The sequence below is a fragment of the Pongo abelii genome, chromosome 3 (genome assembly GCF_028885655.2).
Source record: "Pongo abelii isolate AG06213 chromosome 3, NHGRI_mPonAbe1-v2.0_pri, whole genome shotgun sequence".
In the NCBI taxonomy this organism is placed as follows: domain Eukaryota; kingdom Metazoa; phylum Chordata; class Mammalia; order Primates; family Hominidae; genus Pongo; species Pongo abelii.
This window is the reverse complement of record NC_071988.2, coordinates 191,284,609-191,307,380: the sequence shown is the minus strand read 5'-3', so window position 1 is coordinate 191,307,380 and position 22,772 is coordinate 191,284,609. Positions and strand designations below refer to the sequence as shown.

Below are 22,772 nucleotides of genomic sequence, written 5' to 3'. Positions count from 1 at the left end.
CCAATCTTTTGGCTTCCCTGGATCACATTGGAAGAAGAAGAATTGTCCTGGGCCACACATAAAATACACTGACACTATCGATAGCTGATGAGCTTAAAAAAAAAAAAAGAAAAGAAAAAACGAAACCTCAAAAAAATCTCATAATGTTTTAAGAAAGTTTACAATTTGTGTTGGGCTACATGTAGAGGACTGTGGGTTGGACAAGCTTGCTCTAGTGGGTTGTGAATTAAAATAATTGCTTCTCAGATCTACTGTTTGTATCCTGTAGTGCTCAGAAGCTACAGACTGATTCATCTGTAAAGCTTCCTATAAAATAGTAACTATTCAACTTAGTTCTCATTAAAAATTTTTTTCTCTTTAAAATATTGTAAGTCACGCCTTTTAAAAAAAGGCTATATTCTCTCTAGCAAAGAGGGCAACCATACACAAAAAAGTTTATTTTAATATTTCTTAAGCTGCCTTGTTGTTATTATTGATATTATTTTTGTCAGTATTTCATCTCATATTTGTTTATACTTCTGATAACTCTCAAAAACACATTCTTTCTACATTTTAGACTTTTCTCCAAAAAGGGGCATAAGAATTTTAAGAGTAATAAATAGAGTCCCTGCTTTTATCTCCAGTATACTGAATTTTACCTTATATCCAACCTAGATCTTATCAAAGCTCCTTACCAAATGCTTGGAAGAAGGTATTTTAGGATACAAATTTATTTTGCAGGTGATGAGTGTACTCGTAACATTAAAGGTCATGGTTAGATAAATGTCACAGAAAGCTCACACTACTGAGCTCAAACATTCATACATGAATTTTATCAAAATTCTACTAAAAGCTATCAGATTCTTGGTTTCCTATTGTTACCAAAGGTTGCTATACTTACAGCAAAAGCTGTTTTATGTTTCTGCCTGATTTACTTAATGCCTCTACCAAATAATCTTAACTTTATGATTTTCTCTGGAACTGATACAGGAAGCAAGGAGCAGTGTTTTTTGATACTAATATATGCTGCTTCAGAAGAAATCTCAAGTAATTTTAAAGTATGACAACATCTTGCTAACAAATATTACTGTCCATGCATAAAAATCAAATGCAGAAAAAATATGCTAGGCTATTTAGAGGAATAGAAATGAAATAGAAAAATGAAACTTGTCCATTTAAAGTGAGATTATGCATTATACATGTGGAGAGCTAAAAGAGACCTAAAAATCATTGGCTCCAACTTACTTTATAGATGAGGAAGCTGTGAACAATAGAGGTAAAATGGCTCCCTTAAGGCCCCAAAGTTAGGTAATGGCTGTGCTAGGACTAGAACTGTGGTCTTCTACTTGCCAGTTGGGTTGTTATACCACTCCAGGATGTGTCTACCTGCATACACATGATTCTGCATAAATTTTTCTAAGCATCCAACCCTATGGTCCAGCAGTTCTACTCCTGGACATGTACCCAATATCCAGATGGGAGCTTATGTCCACCAAAAGACACATACTAGATTATTCACAGCAGCATTGTTCTTAATAGCCATGGTCTATTGGAAGGAAGGAAAACAGGAAAGGAGGAAAGAAAACCCACATGTTAATCAGCAGTAGAATGGATAGATAAATTATTGTATATTTACACAATAGAATATTACACAGCAATTTAAAAGAAAGAGCTACTGACTCATGGAGCAATATGGATAAATCTCAAAAAGCATATTGTTGAGCAAAAGTAGCTAGACATAAGAAATTATGGAAAGCACTGTGTTATTTTTATGCCTGTTTGTAAGCTCCCTAAGGGCAGAGATCATTTCTCTGCATTTGTAGATCTTTAGCACCAAGCACATTATTCAGCACATAATTGGTGCTCAGAGTCCAGGCACAGTGGCTCACGCCTGTAATCCCAGCACTTTGAGAGGTTGAGACAGGAGGATCTCTTGAGCTCAGAAGTTCGACACCAGCTAGACATCATAATGAGACCTCATCGCTACTAAAATTAGCTGGGTGTGGTGTTGCATACTTATAGTCCCAACTACTCAGGAGGTTGAGGCAAGAGAATCGCTTGAGCCCAGGAGTTCGAGGCTGCACTGAGCAATGAACGTGCCACTGCACTTCAGCCAGGGCAACAGAGTGAGACCTTTTCCCCCAGCCCCCCCAAAAATAGATGCTCAATGTGGATTTATTTTAATGGAGAATATATTATATGAAGAAAGACACAAAGGAAGCACCCAGTATTGCCCTGTTGAGAAAACAGCAGGAAATATCGGGAACAATATTTTAATCCTCAGATGTTTATACCAGAGCACAGCATATGGAAACCTGAAATACTAACACAGTGTTGGATATATAACTGACACTTGGCCAGCCAGGTATGACCATGATGAGACTATAGTAATTTTTCAGAACCTTTCAAAACAGGCACCACTAATGGAGCCTATTGTTTGACCCCAGAATTAATCTAAACATGATATCAAATAGATGTGATAGTTTCCTCTATTCATATTTTTGGCCTCAATGAGAAGAAAGTCTTCTCAACTCCCTCCTCTCCTTCTTACTGGGACAGGAGTGCTGAGTTGATCAGTCAGTTTCCAGCACACTGATTAGGTTTGCGCTTTCGAAGATTTGTTTCTAGGTATCTAAATAAGCTTATGGTGGAAGAAGACATTCTCTGGCTCCTTTTTCTCCAGCATTGCCGGGTGCGCTGGCCCTTCATTTCATGAGGGTGTTGTGTTTGGGATGGAGGAGATGAAGCAGCTTTTCAATCTGCTTTGTTTCCAGGCTCCTTACACCCAGTCTGTGCAGGAAAGAGGACCCTACCCCTCCATGGTTCACTGCAGTTTATTAGAGCTCTACAGTGAGGTTCGGGCCACACCCACCATAATATAAAGCACTACTTTGCTTCATTTGGGCTTTTTATTCTCAAGGTGGGATAGCTAGACCAATAAAGGATTTGTACATTCTGGATCTCCTGGCCAATTGCCATGAAAATGCTTTTAATAGGGCCACCCTTTACTAGCACCTCATTTTCATCCCTAAACACATACCACAAGAAGTCTTTATGATCCTTCTCCCGCCATTGGTACTTCAGTCATTGGCAGGTGTTATTCTGGCATTACTGCCTATTATTTCTGAACAATTATCACGTGGAGAAACTTCTTAAAGTCTGAAGAAGAGATATGGTCATGTTTGATAAAGATTTATCTTACTAATTATAGATTAGACAAGCCACCTGAATTTGAGTCCCCAAGGAGCCTTAGGAACAAATTGTCGTCAATTTGCAATCATCTGTAGAAGCAATGACTGCTGAGCTCCAGTTAACACGGCTTTGTGAGGAAGCAGTTGTTCCAAAGCAAGTTCATTTCATAAAATATTGACCGAGAGGGTTTCCGTTCTTCTAGTAGAGTGATCTTATCAATAGGATGAGAAGACATAGCTTGAACAATTTAAGTGGGAAAAATAGTACATGATGTTATTTTATATAAAGACATTTGTGAAGTGCCCAATGTGTAATGCCTAGATGGAAAAATCACTGTTTTCCTTAATATTATATTTAAGTTACCTTTTAAAAGTTTATTATTTTGCATCTCAATTTTTTTTTTGAGAGGTTAAGCTATGTTTCCCATTACTGTAATATCTAGGTAAGTTATATGCAGCTTATTGTCATTGAAGCTTTCCGGAAATGTTTTATTTTACCCTAGGGAAAACAAAAGTCTTGTGTTCTTTCCTTTCTTGGTGATAATATCAGTGAAGTGCACAGATTTTGACCCCTGGTACTCTTACACTGGGGCTTTTCAGATAGATGAAGTTAACTTGCCAATAGGACTTGAATTTCATGTCTTACCCTGTTATGATTTAAAGTATGTGCACATAGGATGATAGCTGATACAATGACATGTCAAAAAACATATTAAGAATTTCTGCCAGCTTTTTGTGAGGTTCTCCCAGAATACAGAAAGAAAGGCAGGAGGTAAATATACATGGAAGTACATGAGTTCATTTTGAATGGTTTTATTTTTTGTCTTCTTGCTCATTTTTACCAAACCCAAAAGTTGCCCATTCATTTTTCAGTTGTGCTTTGAGCAAATACCCAACCATTATTGTGCAACAGGGTGTCACAAAAAGGGTGACAAATACACCATTTTGATTGCTCTTCTCGAAATTTCACAGTGAGCTGAAATAAATTTTCATTCGTTATTGGCAAGTTTTAAAATCAGACATTACGGAAATTCTTAATAAAATTGTCTTTTACTCTTTCAGTCTTGCAATGGAATTGTTTATTCTTGATTTAATATCTACCTGTGATATAGATACAATGAAGTCCCAATATTGAGAGAAAAGATATCTCACATGGGAAAAACAGACACTGCAAGGCAAACTTTAAAGTAATGACTTAAAATTTTGGATGAAATCATGTTGGAAATAAACCTCAGGGAATTGTTAGGAATTGTTTAACCTTCTTGTGTTGGTTTGTTGGTTGCTTTTGCAGTTTAACTCGGCTGCTAAGCAGCTGATAGAATGGGATAAGCCTCCTGTGCCAGGAGTTGATGCTGGAGAATGTTCCTCGGCAGCAGCCCAGAGCAGCACTGCCCCAAAGCACTCCGACACCAAGAAGAACACCAAAAAGCGGCACTCCTTCACTTCCCTCACTATGGCCAACAAGTCCTCCCAGGCATCCCAGAACCGCCATTCCATGGAGATCAGCCCCCCTGTCCTCATCAGCTCCAGCAACCCCACTGCTGCTGCACGGATCAGCGAGCTGTCTGGGCTCTCCTGCAGTGCCCCTTCTCAGGTAAATCCTCAAACAAGTGTTATATAAAAAGAGCTCACCCACAAAAGGATCAACTTACAAACATGTTTGCTCACTGGCTGACAAACATTACTTATTTTGAACTTCTGAAGATAGTAGCTTTTCTGGGAAGCAAAACCTGTCTTCATTTTGTAGGTGGAAAAATGGAGAAGGGAAAGCTAACTTGAGTCTATCAACCCAGAACTAACTACTCTGTCATTTTCAAAGGAAAGATCAGAACTTACAAGATGAGTTACATAATACTTACCAGTTTCACCAAGCAATCACTCAGCCTTACAGAACTTTCTCACAGTACTGCTTTGGGAGATCTTGCCAACTAAAACTTTATCTCCACCCAGATTTAAGATGCCATGGTCCAAACTCGTAACGTTTGTAGTTGCTTTTATCTATGTAACTTACCTTAATATGTAGGCTTCCCAGAATTATAGAGAAAAAAGAGAGAAAGAGCAAGGACAGAAAGAAGCATTTAATTTAAATTAGAAATTGACCTCATACTTTCTAAGCTCATTAGTTCATTACAACTTTGGACTGGTATGTAAAAAATAGCCATGCATTATTCTTAGGTTTATAAAAATACATGGGATGACTGGGGCATTCATTCATTCATTAATTCATTTGGCAAACATTTATTGAGTACTTTACTATTAGACCCTTCTAGGTACTGTGTATACCATGATATATAAAATATAGCAATTTGCTGTGTTAGGCTTTAATTCTGCACTACAAAAAGAACCTAATTATAACCCTGCCCAAGCCACGGGGCTGCTATCATTATCCACTTAGGTGATGGCTGTATTTTGCTCAACTTGAAGGTCAGAGAATCTAGTTCAAAGCAGCCTGTCACAAGCAGAAGGAATTTCTTTCAAGTCTCATGTTTCATCTTGAAAATTCATGCAGATTTTACATTCTGCTCCACCATATAGCTATGGTGGTTTTTTTTTTCTTTAAACATTAAAATGAAATTATGTCCCCTTAAAGAAAAAGAAAGAAATACCAGTCCTGGTCCTCAAAAAGTTTACATTCTATTAAGTGCCTATTTTGGACCACAGAATGAAAATGTAAAATACAGTTTTTGATATCCCTTGCCATTTTTTTCTCAGCCTCATGTTTGTTTGTTTGTTTTTAATAGAGATGGGGTCTCACTTTGTTGCCCAGGGTGGTAACAAACTCTTGGCCTCGAGTGAACGTCCTACCTGGGCCTCCCAAAGTGCTGGGATTACAAGTATGAGCCACAGCCTCAGCCTCATTTATTTGACCCTGCTCCTTTAGATTTATACTGCGTGTTTCAAGTTAAATGCATTCACTTTCTGAATGGGATTGTGGGATTGTTGTTTTGTGGCATTTTTAGGTGGTAGGGCCATGAAACTCTTACTGAGAAATAAAGACACGCACAATGCACAACTAGAACGTGAGTACAGTGAAGGCAAGGGTCTTTGTTTTGTACACTGATTATATTCTAAATGGCAGACATAAGACATACAGAAAGCACTCAACATGTATTTGTTGGATGAATGAGTCACTTGAAAAATGGGTAGAGAGGGGAACCATGTCATTTTACATGTAACTAATCATATCCGTGTGAGAAATAGACGTGGATCATAGATCAGAGTAGGAAGGGCAAAGTGAGGTTAATCCGGAAAGGTTCAGAACTAAAGATTTTTGAGTAAGGTTCTGAAGGAGGGAGCTAGTAAAGATGGCCACTCACTAAGAGAAAATTGAATCATTTTGATTCTGTGCTTTTTATCTTGGGACCTAGCAACATTTGCACAATGATGTTGTCTTGAAATAAAAGACAAGCTTCTGCCAAGAATAGTGACAGCTCAGAATGGGAATAGCTTTAAAAGAGTGGACAATAATCTTTTGGCATTAGAGAAAATGAAAAGAGAAAAGAAGATATACTGGGCATTTTCATCTTTTGCAGAGAGCTCAGCATTCAGGTGTGAGCATGCCTGACGTTACCACACCAGAGCTGGGAATGAAGACTATAAAAGTAGAGCTTTTTTGTTTTGGTTCAAGTAGCTTAGGAAACAAGGCTCTTTCTGTGTTCCATTAAAAGTTTCCCCTTCAACCATTCCACCCCTCCTTCCATATTCCAGTTCGTTCTGTTTTCAGTGGCAGAGTGTTGCCTCAGGGAGAAGTTATTTCTAGAAGAGGCTGGGAGGTGTTTGAAGTGCAGCCTGGTTTCTCCAGCCGAGGTTTACAGAAAACACTACTTATCTAGGGCACTGTGTACATTGGAGGGCACCCCAGGCCACAGTAGAGCATTGAGCATGTGTAGCATTTGTGACGTGCAAAAACTCTTCCAACCATGGAGATCAGTGTGTATGGGGAAATGGCTCATGTAAGACCATTTAAAACAGGACTCTCCTTTTCCCCTGCCCAGCAAAGGGCCTGGCTGTAGATTTAACTGAGGCCCATTGCTGAATCTGTCCCCTGCTATTGACCTGATTGCTGTCTTCCTTTTCCTTACACATGTTAACCTTTGCCTGCAATTTCCTTTCCTTTTCTTTTCTTTTTTTTTGAGATGGAGTCTCACTCTGTCACCAAGGCTAGAGTGCAGTGGCACTGTGTCTGCTCACTGCAACCTCCGTCTCCTGGGTTCAAGCAGTTCTCCTGCCTCAGCCTCCCGAGTAGCTGGGATTACAGGTGCCACCACCATGCCCGGCTAGTTTTTATATTTTTAGTAGAGATGGGGTTTCACCATATTGGCCAGGCTGGTCTCGAACTCCTGACCTCAGGTGATCCACCTACTTCGGCCTCCCCAAGTGCTGGGATTACAGGTGTGAGCCACCGTGCACGGCCTCTTTTTTTTTTCTTTTTTTGAGATGGAGTTTTGCTTTTGTCTCCCAGGCTGGAGTGCAATGGCACAATCTTGGCTCACTGCCACCTTCGCTTCCCAGGTTCAAGCAATTCTCCTGCCTCAGCCTCCCGAGTAGCTGGGATTACAGGCATGCGCCACCACACCCGTCTAATTTTTGTAATTTTTTAGTATAGTTAGGATTAAGTTTGGCTGGATTGATTAGAAAATTGAAAGTAAGGGGCTTAAAAATGTTAGTATTCATTTTTATCTCATCCCAATGAAATCTAGATATAGGCAGTTGGGTGCTGGTCCACAGAGTTATTGGGGACCTCAGCACCTTCCAGCTCATGTCTACACCATATGAGTGGGTCCTTATGCCCTTGTTTCTGTATGGCAATTAGAGATGTCACTGTCACGTCCAAAATGCTGGCAGCTGGAAGGTGAAAGGGACAAGAAGGAAGCCAAAGGGCTTGCTTGCTATTGTATTTAGTGACTATTGAGTGATGGCTGAAATTTCAAATACATCAATTGGAAGATTACTTATAGTCAGTGCTTTCCAGGTGGGTCGCCAGATCAGATAGATGTTCATGAGTGTCTGTGACTGTGACATGAGTGTCTGTAAAAGCACATGGTGGTACAAGCAGCCAAGATGTTTTGTCTCCTCCTCTGACCACACTTAGGATATTTTTTGGCCTCCAGAGGAGTGATTCATAATATTCAGTGTTTCTATGGCATCTTTGTATTCAGTGGCCTCAGGGAAAGCAAGAAACCCCCACCTCCTTTTTGCTTACCCCAACTCTTCCCCTCTTTACTTAGCCTTTCTTGTAGAGGAGACAACTAATTTTTGCAGTTCCATGAGAAAAGGGTAAGCCCAGCAGAAACTCATGTTGTCCCTATTCAGGGCATTTATTCTAGACATGCTCACCCTTCACTGGTTTACTTCTACTTCTTGTCCTTCTGCGTTTAGTCATTCTTTGGTGACTTTGTCTCTTCCTTTCCTGCAGTGCTAGGAAAGCCCTGTATTGAAGGGGTACTTGCAGGATTCTCCATGTCAGTGCTTCCCTGAAGTGCCTGATGGCAGAGACCTTAGGTAGCCTCTGGTCCACTTGCTCACAGGGGTCTAGAGACATGAAGGGACTTATCCCAAAACCATGAGGTCATTAACAGCTAATTATTCTGTCTCCCACTCTGGGCTTTTAGAGAAACGTCAATCAATAATGATATCTTTCTCAGGTATGTATAGGGTCAGGCCCAGGAAGTTGTATTTTGGTAAGTTTTTTTCTGCCCCAAGGATTCCTTGATAATAATGTCTGTTACCAGTGGAGGGTGTCCATGTACTTGGCGTTTTGAACAAAGAATTGGACAAAACACACAAAGCAAGGAAAGAATGAAGCAACAAAAACAGAGATTTGTTAAAAATGAAAGTACACACCAGCATGGGAGTAGGCCGAGCAGCGGCTCAAGGGCCCTGGATACAGAGTCTTCTCAGGCCCAAATACTCCCTAGAGGTTTCCCATTGGCCACTTGATATTCACCGCATGTAAATGAAGTGCTGGCCCACAATCAGTAGTTGGGGAAAGCAACCAATCAGAGGCTAAAGTGAAATTAACAGAGTTGCACTTCTATACAAACGAAGACTTGGCCCACAATCAGTGGTTGAGGACAGCAACCAATCAGAGGCTGAAGTGAAGTTACAAAGTTACACTCCTATGCAAATGGCTGATTGGTTACAAAAAGCAACCAGTCAGAGGTACTTTCAATTTCCCATCTGCGGTTCAGAAAAGGTGGGGGTTTGCAAAGTAGCCTTTGGTCCATTTGTTACTTAAGCATGGAAAGTTAAGGTTTTCTTTTCAGTTTAGTTCTGGGAAGTCAGCGTGAAACAGCCTTAGGTTCCCTGCCTTCAGACCCTATTCTCCTGCCTAATGTCCACTTTGAAGTGAGCTTCACTGTATCTTAGAAGAAAGGTGACCTCTTATGTGTGGTGCCAATTTGCAAATGTCCTTGGACTGTGTATATAGAGTTATTGGATACAATAGCTAAAGGTCATTCGGCTTTATCCTAGAAGGGAAAACCAGTGTGCTTTCCTGTTAGAAATAGGTTGGAAATAGACTTTGGTTCACAGGAAAAATAGACAATGAGGGTTTGGAGTTCAAGAACAGCCTGCTTAACATAGTGAGACTCTGTCTAATAATAAGAAGTGCGACATAGTGAGACCCTGTCTAATAAAAAATAATGAGAAGGAGAAGAAGAAAAGAAAGAAACTGGGTTTGGGGAGAAACTCTTGTTAGTACCATCCCCTGGATCTACTTAGTTTCAAACTTTAGTTCAATCAATATATAGACTAATAGATACAGATGAATTTTAAAAGATTGCAGATTCCGTGTATAGCATAGATTTATTTGTGAAAATAAATTACATGCCGTGATGCTGATTATCCCTGGCTTTGGTCGGGCCTACCCCAGTGGGAAACTGAAAGTTTCCATTAGGTCCTCTGGGAACTAACCTCTGAGCTTTTCTTTGTCCTAACGATCTTTTTTTCAATGTATGGGAACTGAGAAAACTATGTTTGGGATTGTATTTTTATTATAAAACCTAGTATTTTGGGTGGGTTATTGTTTTCTTAGGGAGGCAGGTACCAGCCAACCACATTGCTTCTGTTCACACTGGAGGGGAAAAAACACTCCCATTTGTGCAGGAACCAATCCCCCTACTTCTGTAGCTTCTAATAATACCACTGCATTCTGCAGTTGGACCTGCTATGCAACCTGAGTGAAATTGATCAAGTAACTTAACACAGGCAATGAAATGACCTGAATAACTCAATTTCTTTCTAGTAAATTAATCTTGGGTTGTATCATGGATAAGACACCTTTGAAAACAACTAATTTGGCTTGACATTGTTCCTTTAAAGATTTTATAAGTAATTGCCCGCTCTAAGCATGTCTAGGCAGCTGCATTTTAATTATGCATCCCCACCGAAAGGTAGAAGTCATGAAAAATGATCCTGAAAATAGCAAAATACCTGAAGAATTTCACATAGATTTAACGTATTGATAGGTGAGTGTTCAGCCACTACCCACCTTAACAGGATCTTCAGGGAAATTGTTAGGAGGCTAGTTGAGCACCAGGCTGACCATTGGAAGGCCAGTTTGATTCATGGTGGCATACAAAATGAGGCAATGTGTTATTGTGAAAGCCAATGGCAGTTGAATTCTGTAGGTAAGACACTGTCGTGACCAGTATTTATCACATCACTCCCCAGCATGTAGTAAAATGCCTGGTTCAAATTAGGTCACTGGTAAATTTGGGTTGAACAACTAAAAGGGGTTCTACCTTCCCCAAATAACAGAAAGTACAGATTTTTTTTTTTAATATGACTTGCCTTTCTAAGGTTTAGCCAGTATATTCTGTTGTATTAAACATAGTCTTCTTTTTAATAACTTTTCTTTTCTTGGCAGGTTCATATAAGTACCACCGGGTTAATTGTGACCCCACCCCCAAGCAGCCCAGTGACAACTGGCCCCTCGTTTACTTTCCCATCAGATGTTCCCTACCAAGCTACCCTTGGAGTGAGTATAGTTTCTCCCATTTTTATTTCTCTTTTAGGTATTTAGTCATGTTGATCTGGCACACTCCACCTCCTAACACCTGCAGCGTATGTTCATACTTGTTAGGTGAGGTGGGTCTCTCTTTCATCTATTATCTCTGTTAATCTTAACAAAACATTAGAAAGTCCCTTGTCTGCATCCTGCAAAATTTTTAACAGTGAGGATCAGTGGCCTGAAGCTATTAGAAGAACTCAAAAATACATTTAATTTTCATTAAAGTTCAACCTGATTTTCTAAAGCTTAACCTTTATTTCTTTTGAGTTTCTAGATCCTGCTTATTTCTTATAGACACATTTATGGAAATACTAAGGAAACAGGTCCTGAAGGTGAATGGTTTACTTTGAGTCACATGACAGTTCGATACCAAATCTCTACATTAAAGATTCATTCTTTAATTTCTTGTCTTATATCCATGTGGTCTGTAGCTGTGGCTATCTAAAGGCACCTTCAGTCTTGGAAGGCTCCCTTAGATTATGTTGATTTCCCTTTTGAAAACGTAACATCCTACAGATAGAGTCTAAACGGCTAATTGCTTAAAAACATCCAAATGGGAAAATAATAGGGAGAATTAGGCTCAGGAGATACAGATACAAAGAAGAGGGCCATTCTGGAAAGAAAATTAAAAGGGAAGCAGCAAGCAAATGCAACCTTCGATAGTAGAGAAAGACTGTTGTTTAAGACCTTGTTTGCTAAAATTGTAAGCAAGGAACTAGCAGTTGTGAGACATCTCTCATCCAGGCCAAAGCTTTGGCTTATATTTTCTATTTGCTCCAGTGCTGAGTTGAATTACGATAGAAAAGATGATTAAATTATTAAATTTAATAAATCATTAAATTAAAAGATTGCCCTAGTACCTACACCATTGCATCACCCTGCCTGCCCACAGTCGTAAGTTGTGCTGTTTGCAGAGAATACCGTCGGTGTGTCCCGATGATGGGGGTGCAGGCCTGTGGTGAAACAGCCAGGGTTTGAAGCCCAGCTCCACCATTTATTTGTTATATGACCATGGAAAAGGTACTCTGCCTCTTTAAGCCTCAGTATCCCTAGCCATAAAATAAGTATCTACTTCACAGAGTTAGATCATAGAAAGGGATGACCATTATTGAGCTCCTTTTTGGGCTTGGTTGAGGGCTGTTGCAAGTTGGGCCTCGTTCACTTTGTTACAGTTTTCTTTGCTGTCTGTACCAGGAATAGGGAGGCTTCTAAGCAGCTGGTTTGTTTTTAGGTTGTGGGTTTTATACATGTTGTAAAGATTTTATTTCCCTCTGCTAGAGTGCTTAGGGCCAGATTTGTAGCCCCTCCAGCAAAGACTCCACAACATAATTAGTCAAAATGTTGGCTCCGGCTAGTTTTATTTTTCTCATTTTCCATTTGCCTTGTTTTTCCTATTTGTTATTTATTTTGTCTTGATACATCTATAAATAATTGAAAACTGATTTAGAAACAAGGTGGGATATAAATAAATGAGTTATTACCTAGCTTGACTTAGGCTTTTGAAAACTTCTTAGAGTTAAGCATGTTCTTATATTTAAATGGAAGTTAATAATGCTGTAGCTAGAGGTTAAAGGTGTTTTTTCTTTGTTTGTTTTTTTATTTTCATTTTTAATGTTTCCTGAACAATTACAACTTTCTTGATAGTACAGCTGCTTGGGGAAGGAGAAGATGCCTGGATTCATCTGGGGAGAAGATGAATTTCAGTTAACTTTTAGTGAAATTTGGTTTCCCTGAGATTCTGTTAGCCCCGGATATTTGACCAGGGCCAAGTTCCTTAACCATCATGACCTCTCATCTCCAGGGGGGACTCTCTCCTTTCCTTCCCACTCACGGTACACATACACAATGAGTTGATATTTTCATTTCCAGATGACTGCCTTGCATGATAAAATTCTAACTTGATTTCTTAAGGGAAAGAAAAGGACTTAACTTTTCAGATAATAGAAAATTTAATTACAGGTTAAACATCTCAAATCTGAAATCCAAAATGCTCCAAAATCTGAAACATTTTGAGTGCAAACATGAAGCTCAAAGGAAGTGCTCATTGGAGCATTTCGGATTTCAGATTTTTGGATTTGGGATGCTTAACTGGTGAAGTAAATATTTTAAAATCTAAAAAAGTTCAAAATCTGAAACACTTCTGGTCACAAGCATTTGGATAAGGGATATTCAACCTGTAGTGAGAAAAGACGTAAGGCTGGCTTAATTTCAGCTCTTGTGGGCTGAAAATTATACAATGTAGTAAATGGCCAGTTGCTCTTACCTGGAGGCTCACTCTGAGGCAAATCAATGGGACAGATCACAAGAGAACATGGATATACAAAAATTAATTTACATTCAGCCATTTTATTTTAGGATTATATAAGAAAACCTGCATGTTAAGCAAGAGGAAGGTTGATTAAACCGTATGTCTACTGTGCCAATTTCATTTAATGAAAAACTAATTATAAACAAACCTGTCTGTCATCCCAGGAGATGTCTAGATCTCAGAGTGCCTGGTAGGTTGGCAGAAATGTTTTAGATTTAATATTGCAGGTTTAAGTAGAAAATCTCAGTAGCATGCGCCCTCTGCATCTTATATTAATTGTGTCAAGCATTCTATTTAAAATTTGAAATGATTCCGAAGACGGTGAGTACTATTACAGCAATGGCACACAGCTTGGTAGAAAAGAAGGCAGGCTTTTCATGGTATAGATTTATAGGTAATAAATGCCACCAGTAGAATAAAAAATGAAAATTATTTCCAGTGCTTTTTTTCATGAATTGAGGTTTTTAAATCTTTTATGCAGAATGAAGTTATAAACATTGTCCCATACATTTCACATGTAACAGTTAAAATTTTAAATATCCAACATTATGAGCAATACTGGTATTACACGTATCTAATTCAGACATCAAACTATTAGTAGTAGTGATTTTTTAAAAATCTCTTTGTAGGGGAGGAGGTTGAAGATCTTAGTCTCGTGTCTTCTGCATAATGGCAGAAGGCCTTTAAAAACAAGTGATGAATAATCCCGGATCCTCTGGACCAGCCAAGAGGTGGTTAACTGCAGGTATTATAAGGTAGTCAGGTCAATAAAGGTAAATACCACTCATGGCCAATTTATAAACAGATTGCATTCCAAATTTTAAAATTTTAGTCTGGGTGTGATGGCCCATGCCTATAATCCCAGCACTTTGGGAGCCTGAGGTAGGAGGATCACTTGAGGCCAGGAGTTCGAGACCAGCATGAGCAACATAGAAAGACCCTGTCTCTACAAAAAAAAAAAAAATTTTTTTTAATTAGCTGGGCATGGTGGTGCATGCCTGTAGTCCCAGAGACTCGGGAGGCTGAGGCAGGAGGATCACTTGAGCCCAGGAGGTTGAGACTGCAGTAAACCATGATTGTGCCACTGCACTCCAGCCAGGACTAGATGCTATTCCTAAAAAAAAACAAAAATAAAAATAATAAAAATTTTATACACATACATGTTTGTATGTGTGTATTTAAACAAAGTTGAATGATGTCAGATTCTCAGAATAGCCAATATGTAGCCATGGTGGAGGCTAAGCAGAATTTACTGTTGTCGGTGGATTCAGGGAATTGGAAGTAGAGGATGAGGCTGCCAACCTTGGTAGTTTGAAAGTTAGAAGTAGAGCCTTTGGAATTGGCAGGAGATCTAAAAATCAGGGTGAAGAGTAGGATATGGTCAGAACTTTCATAGCAGCAACAGGAAAGGATTCTAGCATCTCGGGAACTGAGACCTCTTATTCCATATCATATTGTTCTAAGAAGGGGATAGAAGCACATAGTGTATTTTCATTCATGAAATGCTCATTGAGGATCTGTTATCTTCTAGCTGCAAAGCTAGGTGCCACCAATACAAAGACGGGTGAGACAATCCCTTACTTCACAATCTCATTAATCATAACAATAGCTTCTATTTATTGAGCTTCTGCTGTGTTCCAGGGCACTGGGAAAGACAATTTACATAAACTATTTCTAATTATTAAGTCCATCTCTCAGGTTGGTATAGTGAAACATAGAGACCTTACAGAATTTACACAGAGTCACTTAACTGGTATACATATCTCTCTTGTTTCTTGTAGATCAAATGTGGAACAATAAATTTATAATTTATGCATGTAGATGGTAATGCTGCTGAACTTGGTAACACTGTTGACCAATTTCAACAGGCATCTCCACGTAGTAGCTTGAACCATTCCCTCATCAACCAGTATTCATGCATCTCTGAGTTCAGTACACACAAGGACTGTTCAGACATGTTGATATGTAGGGTTGAAAGTGGGCTAAATGGAAATCAGACATTTAGAAAGAAATAGTGATAGATTAGATAATATTAATTATATTTGCCCAAGAGACCCAGAAAGGCTCAGTCTATCTTGCCAGTCACTTTTCTACCCTGGGAGGTGTATGAGGGAGATGCACACATAAGGGACAATTAGAAAGGAAATGAACCCTTTATTTTCAGTTGAACTTGTGTCCAAAGCTCCAATGCAAAGCACTTTACTGGTAAGCTGGCCTGTAGCCCTTGGCCCAAGCTTGAGACGTACTGGACCATTTCCCCTCTCTTTAGCCAGATCCTAAGATCTAATCACTACCTGGGCGGGTTGCATGAAAGGGCAAGCAGAGGGGAGAGTGCCAGAAGGGAGAGGTTTCACACCCATATACTTGAACTTTTCATTTCACAGTGTCACTAGCAATGTGGCCTGCCAGTGTTCTGAAATGCTGCCCACTCAGAGAGAAGACACTTCTTCCCTGGGTGCTCACTCTAGCAAAGGAAGGAAGTTGAGGACTGCACCAAGAGGTTGAGCCAGGGTTGGAATCTATGTTTTTTTGACCCCAAAGGCCATGCTCCTTCGGTGATGTAACACTTTCTCTTCTTTCAAGATCACTGGGTCAGGAGAAGAGATCCTGGACATGGCAAAATATGACCATTTCCCATTAGCACACCATTCTTAAGTCCTAGTTTTGGTGAGCAGAATATTGTTAACAAAATGTGAATTTTGTGTCATTTTCTAGAAGGTCCATAGCTGTTTTTTTGCCTGTAGTGGAGAGTGTATACTTGGCATCTGGTGCCTGGGCTGGCCTGGAGTATGAAATAATAAGCAGGACTCCAGGTCACCTCCGGGTGAATGAAAGGCTATGTGTGGTTTTACTCTGGAAATTTCAGGTCTTGCAGGACAGCAAACTGCCTGAAGCACAATACACAGTGGATTACCTTTTGAACTTCCACATCACCAGATTATTTTGGTTTAGGTTGTTTATAAAGCAACCCACAAAATTTCCTGGTCTGTCACAGCTCTGGAGTCACCAGAACCCTATCATTTTACCAACCCCACAGGGGCAAGCAACATCTAGGAATCTGATTTTAATCAGTTTCTTGATCTTCATCTGTTTGCTCACATACACACAAATTTACACATGCAAATATGCATGCCCTGGGAAAAGATCTGCCCAATTTTATTAAACCATTTATGTTTCAACCACAGAAAGTGAGAGAGAACTCTTTTCTCTCAGGCAGAACCTTTGGAATCTTTCAGGATATCCCCTTTGATGCCATATCTTAATGTCTAACTCTCACTGTTTGCAAAAGTAATGTACATGAAACATTTAGCTTAGTGTATTTTGTGACAAGAAATGATTTTATATTTTATTACTAAATTTTATTTGTATTACAAAAGATGACATGTTTTTGTCAGGTGCATAGATGATTTTTGTCTTTTTCTTTTTAGGTCAAATTAGTACAGCCTCTGTTTTAATAAAGTTAAGCTATAATAGACTATTTTAATTTCTGTTTCGGCACATGCCATTAGTTTTCTGCCTTTCCACAGCCACACTGTTTTGAGATTGAGCTTAGAAAGATTTAAATGGAAATCAGTGAAGTGGTAATTTTACAGTTTCTCCGTATATTACTCTCTATACAGTGTAGACTGATTATCTCACCTGTCAAACTGCTGATGCATTATTATCCATTAACTGTCCAGGTCACATCTGCTGTGACCAGAATTATCTTTATCTCTGCTTTGTCACTGGGAAGAAGCCTAACAGGATAAATGCTTGCCCTTCTCCTGGTTAAAGGTTTTGGAGGCTCTAAGCCTCAGTACATGCAAATTCCAGAGCTATAACAAATCTTAATGCCGCTGTATTTTGAATTGAGAATGTGAGGCACATTTTCATGATGTTCCAACTTTTTGAACTAACCTCTGCCTTCTCCTGGTTTGCACTTTGTAAGTGGCTCTGCACCTCATTTGTTTCTGCACTAAATGTTCTGCAACCACTTTAGCTGCAGTGTGGGAAAAATCTTTATTGAAAGTCGCTTTAGCAAAAAATTAAACATAATGCGTTGAATAGTTACAGCATATGTCTAGAAATTTGAAATTTTTTCCACTCAGTTCGTTATGTTTCTGAAACTATGTATGTCTATATTAACAGCCAGATGTATTATAGTGAATGGTGATGAAATTCAAATTTTTATTCCAAAAAACAGAAATAAGATGACTGGTATAAATTCTGTTTAGAAATCATTGGATCTTTATTTTGTTAATATGCTGACATATAGAAGCCATTTACACTTTACTAGGTAAATTCTTTAGTCTTCTTATTTCTCCTTTGACTTAGTTTTTACATCTAGTGGTTCAAAGATTTGGAGAGGATGAGGTAGGGGTTCAGGCAGTCTTTGTGTGCCTATTTTCCCAAGAGTTTCGTATACAGACCCTAAAGAATTATCTGGGTTTATAGATCAGAAGGTAACAATTGCTCCATTGATTTTCAAAAGGCATGGAATCCTGTAGGCAGAACCCCATTAGGCTGTGCCCATAAAGGAACCAGCAGCTTTTCACTGGTGTACTTGTTAAAGATTACCAGCCTTGATAGTACCAAATTTCAAAAGCTGGCAAAGTTAAGAAAAGAATAAGCAAAAGTAGCAACAATGGTCCAGTGACTGTGGCTTACTATTGTTTGGGCTTTTTGTAGACCAGGCATCAAAGGAAATTTTCTTCTGAAGGAATGATTTGAGATATAGTACAGCTAAATTGTGTGTTGTGTTTAAGATTCAGATTACAGAAACAATCACAAATTAATTCCTAGCAAGCAGCACGACATAGCCACCCGCCTTGAAAGGCATTTGGATCCTTGTCCAAGTCCATACTTTAAAATGCTATTAATCTTAAGATTACATGCAATTGTTTCATTTTTTTTTTCTTTCCCTCCTCCCAAGGGTGATTACTTACCTGTTTGCTGAAAAGGTTGCTTTGGCTTTAAGATTTTAAAGGAGAACAAGAGATGAATTTGTAGAAGCAGGCTTTCATATCAGTTAGCCTGCTGATTCTGCCTTGTGTGGATTCCATTAAAGTCTTTTTCTATGGATTTATGATTCTTTTTCTCTCCTACCTTCCATAGGAAGATGTAAATCAGTATTTTGTTCCCTTTTTTCCCTTTCTCTTTATGTTTTTCCTATACCAGACTTTGAATCCTCCTCTTCCGCCACCCCCTCTCCTGGCTGCCACTGTCCTTGCCTCCACACCACCAGGCGCCGCTGCTGCTGCTGCTGCTGCTGGAATGGGACCGAGGCCCATGGCAGGATCCACTGACCAGATTGCACATTTACGGCCTCAGACTCGCCCCAGTGTGTAAGTGAGGGTGTCATCTATTACTGCTTATGTGTTCATTTAAAACTAAGTCCAAACCTCAGAGGTCAAGAAACACCTTTGTGACATGAGCTGATGACAGCGTTATGGCTCACCAAGCGGTCTGTGTCCTGCAAACTTCTACCTGGTCATGCATATAACTAGGGAACTGCTGAAAGAAAATGAGTCTGATACATGAGCTTGCCAGGTAGCTGTCCCACTAGTGAAGAAGGCCTTTCATAGTTTAGGGAAACACAGTTTGCTTCTTTAGAATATTATATGTGTATGAAACTGCCTCTTTTGTACAACTCCTGTTTGAACTTTTTATCTTTATTTTCATTTCTTGCATAAGAATACTAATAACAGAAAGGTATTCTTCACAAATCGTATCTAGGTCTAGTTGGAGTGTGAAAGTAAAAAGCTTAAGTCCTCAGCAATGAGTATCCAGAAAAGTTTATCCTGTTGAGAGTTTATTTATGGCAGAATACAGCCAGGTGTTTGTGGATCCTGCATTGTGTAATTTTATATACCAACAGTTTAGAGCACTGGTAAGAACTATAGGTTAATGTTGCCTGCGTAGTTACCATGTGTTCGCGGGCACAGTCACCTTGCATCTTGGCGTTGTCTTGTACGTTTTGTGATCTGGACTTTGTTTTCCCTTGATTTTTTCAAATTCAGTCTTTTTCCCTAGAACTGAGCATACAAAAGCAGGTGTAGCTCAAGCCTCTAGGTTCAGCTTGTGTGTAGAAGCCAGCGTGTTGTGCTTCCCAATGGGATTTCATACCATATGTTCTCATTTGGGGCTATTTCTCAAGCCTAACAAGTGCCATTTGAAGAGCTCAGTTTTCCCAGTGGGTACATAATCTCTGGTAGCAAGTTAGGCACTCTTGGAAACTGCATTAATTCTTTCACACTATGCAAATACTGTTTGGCGGGATAGTCACTTCCACACTTGGAGGAACAGGTTCTTAATCAGGAAGGCCTCTGCCTACTTTTAAAATGTAGAGAGCAAAACCTCTTTCAATGGAGAATTGTCAATGCTAGTTATAGATTAAAGGATTATATTTTCAGTTTACATTTGTACGAAATGTTCAACACTTTGTACCAAGGAAGAATTTTGAGCATCTTGGGATTCGTCTGTTACTCAGCCTGAAATCAAATATTATTTTCTATTCTAGGTATGTTGCTATATATCCATACACTCCTCGGAAAGAGGATGAACTAGAGCTGAGAAAAGGGGAGATGTTTTTAGTGTTTGAGCGCTGCCAGGATGGCTGGTTCAAAGGGACATCCATGCATACCAGCAAGATAGGGGTTTTCCCTGGCAATTATGTGGCACCAGTCACAAGGTATGGTTTTGAATACATTGTTTACTACGTTCTAAACAGAGAAGCTTTGTTCTTTTCCATGGTTTTCAGCCTATCCAGATTCCTTTCACATTATAATTGCCTGTTACATAGCCAAGGTTTTAAAAATCCATGTCTACATCTGCTAAAATCCCTTCTAACTCTAAAATTTTTAGCTTACTTTTCACATGGATATATGTGAAATTATAGGTTTCTACCAGTAAATGTACTGGGTTTTAAGTTATTTGCTTTAATGGGAGAAGTTTCAACAACACCATTTTGAGCATTTTTCTACTAGAAAAGGCATAGTGTTGATACAAAGAAAAGCTATATTATTAATACTTATGTGTTATATAATGCATACTATATGCCAGGCAGGCAGATTTATAAATGCATTACACTGATTAACCTTACTTCTTAGTTGCTGTTACATTGAGGCACAGAGATATCATACAGCTTGTCTGAGATCACATAGTGAAGAAGTGCTCAAACTCAAACCCTGGTGGTCTAGATTTATATTTATTTCATTAACTTGGTAATTACCTCTGAATTCTGACAATGAATTATATAATATAGTCAGAAATAAAAATTTTAAGTATAGCATAAATCTTTCTCAACTGAGGGCAGTTTTGCTCCCCAGGGAACATTTGACAATATCCAGAAATATTTTTGATTGTCGCAGCTGGAGGTTAGGGGTGCTACTGGCTTTAGTGGATAGAGGCTAAGAGTGAAACATCCTATACATAGGACAGCCTCCCACAAAAAATAATCATAATCTGGCCTAAAATGTCACTGAGGTTAAGAAACCCTGTTATAGAGTGACAGGAGCTTTAGATATGCAAAAATTTATATATTTTATGTAAAGATAGTTTAGCTTTTGGTCACTGAGGAAAGAAGCCTTGGAAACAGTTAAATGACCTGTAATGAAATCAACACTGAGGGAGCCCTAGTTTTTGACCACCGGCTGTTTAATATACAGTCCAGGTTTAACTGCATTAAATCATTCCTCAAACCCCCTGATTTTAAACAAACAGCTTAATGAACTGACATGTTTGTCAGCTGTTGGCCTTGATTTATAGGTTGGCCAGCAGCCTAATCAAATGAAAATCACTATTGTTGCAGATGGTGACAGAATGTTAACTTTAATTTGACTTGCAAATTTTTAATCAATATAAACATTCTTTTCTGTGTATGTTAAAATCTACATTCAGAATCCATCCCATCCAGAAAATGGCAGATAGAACCTCCCTGGTGCAAAATAATGATAGTAATAGATAAGAGAAATGCAACAAAGAACAAAAAAATAAAGTTAATGAAGGAAAACATTTTTATAAAAAATTTTTTATCAAACATTTTTATCAAAAAACAATTATTAGAAGTCTTTCTGCTTGTATAGCTGGGTGCAGTGGCTCACGCCTGTAATCCCAGCACTTCAGGAGGCCAAGGTGGGCAGATCACTTGAGGTCAGGAGTTGATCACTTGAGGCCAGACCAACATGGTGAAACCCCATCTCTACCAAAAAAAAAAAAAATACAAAAATTAGCCAGGCGTGGTGGCATGTGCCTGTAGACCCAGCTACTTTGGAGGTTGAGGCAGGATAATCACTTGAACCTGGGAGGCGGAGGCTGCAGTGAGTCGAGATCATGCCACTGCACTCCAGCCTGGGCGGCAGAGCAAGACTCCATCTCAAGGAAAAAAAAAATCTGTTTGTTTAACTCTAGAGGAATATGTGCTTACAGTAAATTCTGTCATTCATGGTAAATAATAAGGATGTTCAAGTTAATGAAGTGTTTTCTTAGTAGAAAGTTACTATATACAGAATTGTTATCATTTAAATGAATTTGGAATATGGAAAAAAATACATTACACAAAACTATACTGAACTTAATTACATTCAGTGAGTAAATAGATGTTTAGAGTTTGCTGTAACACTGAACATGTGCAAATACAGGATGAATACAGAAGAGTTATTTCACACTGGCCCTGCCTTCAAGGAACTTACCAAGTCAGCAATATTTGATAAAGAATTTATTTAAAAAATAATACACCAGCTAGGCATGTTGGCTCAAACCCATAATCCCAGTACTTTGGGAGGCTGAGGCGGGTGGATCACTTGAGGTCAGGAGTTCGAGACCAGCCTGGCCAACATCTACTAAAAATACAAAAAAGTAGCCAGGCATGGTGGCGCGTGCTTGTACTCCCAGCTACTTGGGAGACTTAGACAGGAGAATCACTTGAACCTGAGAGGCAGAGGGGTGAGCTGAGATCACACCACTCCACTCCAGCCTGGGGAACAGTGAGACTCTGTCTCAAAAAAATACTACTACTACTACTAATAATATACCACATTTTGTAATCAAGGGCCAAAGCATAAACAATTGTGGAGTTTAGAAACAGAATGAAAGAAGAAATCCACATGAAACAATAGAATCATAAGATCTTAAACCTGAATCTGAGGCAAGGCTTCTTGAACTGACAGTGTTCATGCTGGATCTTGAAACATAAATGAGATTACGATATGTCAAGAGAAGACGGAGAGGACTTTCCACTAGTGCGTGTATGTGTGTGCATGCATGTACACGGGCACATGCGTGATGTGGAGCTGGAGGCAAG

The 22,772-nt window shown here is 39.1% G+C and overlaps 1 protein-coding gene across 4 annotated transcripts in view; it reads left to right on the top strand.

Moving 5' to 3' along the window:
- Window positions 1-22,772, top strand: part of SH3RF1 (SH3 domain containing ring finger 1) — a 177,694-nt gene that overhangs the window by 130,941 nt on the left and 23,981 nt on the right. For 3 of the 4 annotated variants that reach the window (XR_010139416.1, XM_009240435.4, NM_001131983.1), the window contains 4 exon segments: window positions 4,462-4,764; window positions 11,041-11,151; window positions 18,650-18,816; window positions 19,992-20,162. Coding sequence is in view for 3 of the 4 variants with exons in the window: in XM_009240435.4 (XP_009238710.1) it covers window positions 4,462-4,764; window positions 11,041-11,151; window positions 18,650-18,816; window positions 19,992-20,162 (752 nt within the window). In the remaining variant the exon portion in view is untranslated. 4 annotated transcript variants of the gene reach the window in all.